This window comes from Calidris pugnax, unplaced genomic scaffold, assembly GCF_001431845.1.
Source record: "Calidris pugnax isolate Ruff unplaced genomic scaffold, ASM143184v1 scaffold28, whole genome shotgun sequence".
Taxonomy (NCBI): Eukaryota; Metazoa; Chordata; class Aves; order Charadriiformes; family Scolopacidae; genus Calidris; species Calidris pugnax.
The window spans coordinates 9594219-9596647 of NW_015090842.1; the positions used below are offsets into that span (position 1 = coordinate 9594219).

At 65.6% G+C, this 2429-nt stretch overlaps 1 protein-coding gene across 1 annotated transcript in view; it reads left to right on the forward strand.

Moving 5' to 3' along the window:
- Window positions 1-2316: 2316 nt before the first annotated feature.
- The window catches only part of CDT1 (chromatin licensing and DNA replication factor 1), a 4189-nt gene continuing 4076 nt past the window's right edge, over window positions 2317-2429 (forward strand). The window contains exon 1 of the mRNA XM_014942152.1: window positions 2317-2427. Coding sequence (XP_014797638.1) covers window positions 2317-2427 — 111 coding nt within the window. The remainder of the gene's footprint in view (window positions 2428-2429) is intronic.

Here is a 2429-nt window from a genome sequence, read left to right on the forward strand (position 1 = left end):
GGGCTCGGCCCCGGCCCCCGGCACCGTTCCGCTCTGCCCCGGTACGGTACGGCCCGGCACGGCCCGCCCCGCCTAGCGCCGCCCGCCGGCATTGCAGCCCCGCCACTGCTGCTATGAGTCGGGCCGGTCTCAGCCCCGACGGCTGAGCGGAGGGAGAGACCCCGCAGCCCCCCTGATTGGCACCGCAGGCAGTAGGAAAAACCCCAAAATATATATTAAAAAAAAAAAAAAAAGGTTAAAAAAGAAAAAAAAAGCTGATGTGTTTCCTGTTTTCTTCATCCAAACAAAAAAAATAATAAATAAAAATAAGAGGCTGGAGCTAATTGAGGCCGAGTGCTCCGCTCGGTCCTCGGTGATGCCCTGCAGTCCGGGCAGCAACATGGCAGGGGGCAGAGAGCTGCTGCGGACACCCACCGTGCTGCACGGGAGCGGGGTGTTGGGGCATGTGCCCCCCGGGAGCAGCCATGCACCCCTGGGAGCTGGGCACTGTGTTCCCCGGAGCTGGGTGCCCACCGTGCCACGTCCCCAGAGCTGGGTGCCCACCGCACACCCAGAGGCACAGCCTGGCACCCATGGAGGTGGGTGCCCAGGTGAGGGGAGGTGGGCGCTGGGGACACGGCCGTGCACCCCCAGGAGCTGGGTGCCACGCTGACCCTGCCACCCGGGGCGAGCTGAGCCCTGGCTGGGGGGGACACCGGGCACTGGGGAGCAGCGGGCAGCCCCCCGGCAGCACTGGTAACCCGCCGGCTCCTAACAGGAAGCACCGGCCCATGAAATTCTCTGCATTCTTCGCCTTCCCCGCATTTGTTTTCCAAACACACTTAATAAATTGGCATCCGGCTGGCGCTCTGCCCACCTCAGCAGGCTCTGCTTCTCTTCCCTGGGCTCCTTCCAGTGCTCTCGGGGATCTTCCCCCCCCAACCCGACACCCTGATGTGCTGTCCGGACACCAGTGGCCACACCGTAGCCCCCAAACTGCAGGCAGGACAGACCCAAGGGCTCCCCAAAAATGTGTATCCAGATGAGCTGTGCTGGGCACAGCCCTTTATGGGAGCTGTGATGGGCTCCTGGGCACCTAAACAGCTTCCGAGCATCCTCAGCGCAGGGACCCAGCCGCATCCATCCTCGTGGCTGCAGCCCAGACAGATTCACTCGTGTAAATAAAACACTCGTCAACGCTGAGCCGTAAAACTCTGCATGGACACCACATCCCTGAAACCCAGGTGTGGAAATGATCGGTGAAAAAGCCCTGGGCTGCATCCCCCGGCCCAGAACAGATCCAGGAAAGGGTGGTACGCGGTGCCCACGCCGGCGTCTCGCTCCCAGCCCGGCTCCGAGCTCCCCACCGTGCCACAGCTGGCAGCGGGGCCGGGAGTGGAGGCTGTGGAAGTAAATGGGCAGAGGAAACGGCACCCCAGAGCCCTGCCTCGCGCTACCAAATCCGGCCCTGAGTGGCCCAGCTTCACTTTGCCGGCCCCGCTCGGGTGTTAAGAGAGATGCTGGAGAACGGCGCGGCCCCGTAATGGTGCTGCGGGCACAGCCTTGAGTGCCCGGCGAGGCGTTTTACCAGAGAGCAAGCTTCTCCCACATCCGGGCAGTGCCATTAAGCGCTCCCCCCCACATGCCATGGGGCAGGGGGATGTTGCAGGTGGCTCCAGAGCCCCCATGTTCCCACAGCTCTCCCTATAACTGGAGCACAAGCTGCTGCCCCAGGACTGGGGATGTGGGGGAAGGCAGCAGTGTCCCTCCAGGGACCCCCCAGCCACCATGGGGGCTCTTACTGGGTGCTTGGCCCCACAGAGCTGGAAACAAGCAGCTCCCTGGCCCCAAGCGTGATGGGGCAAGCAGATAAGGGGGGTGACCACCAGCCCGGGGGGGGGGACGACGCCATTTCATGTGCTCTTTGCCCCGCTCTCCCCCTACTCATGTCCCAAAGTGGGGTCAGTACATCCCTCAGGGCCCCCTGCACCAGTTGAGGGGGGGAGGGGGAGGACGACGACCTCCCTCCCCGGGCGCTGCGACACCGGGCAAGGCCAGAAGGGTCCCCCCGGGAACGGGTCTGGGCCCCCCCGCAGCCAAGCGGCCCCCTCCCGGCCCCCACGTGGAGCACGAGAATAAGGAGACACGGCCCCTTTAAGAACCCTGTGGCGCCAATTCCGCCCCACGTGACCTTGCCCCACCCCCCCGGGTGGGCGGTGCCGCCGCCGCCGCGCGGGTTCCCGCCGAGAAGGGGAGAGTTTGGCGCGCGCGGGAGCGGGCGCACGTGTTGGCGCGCCGGGACTGCCACCGGTTCCCGGGGCTACCGTCACCGCCGCCATGGCCCAGCTCCGCCTCACCGATTTCTTCGGCCGCACCAAGGCGGCCACCGGAGCCCCGGTCAAACGCGGCGGCGGCCGCCGGCTCAAGGCCGCCCTTACCGGGCCCCCGGT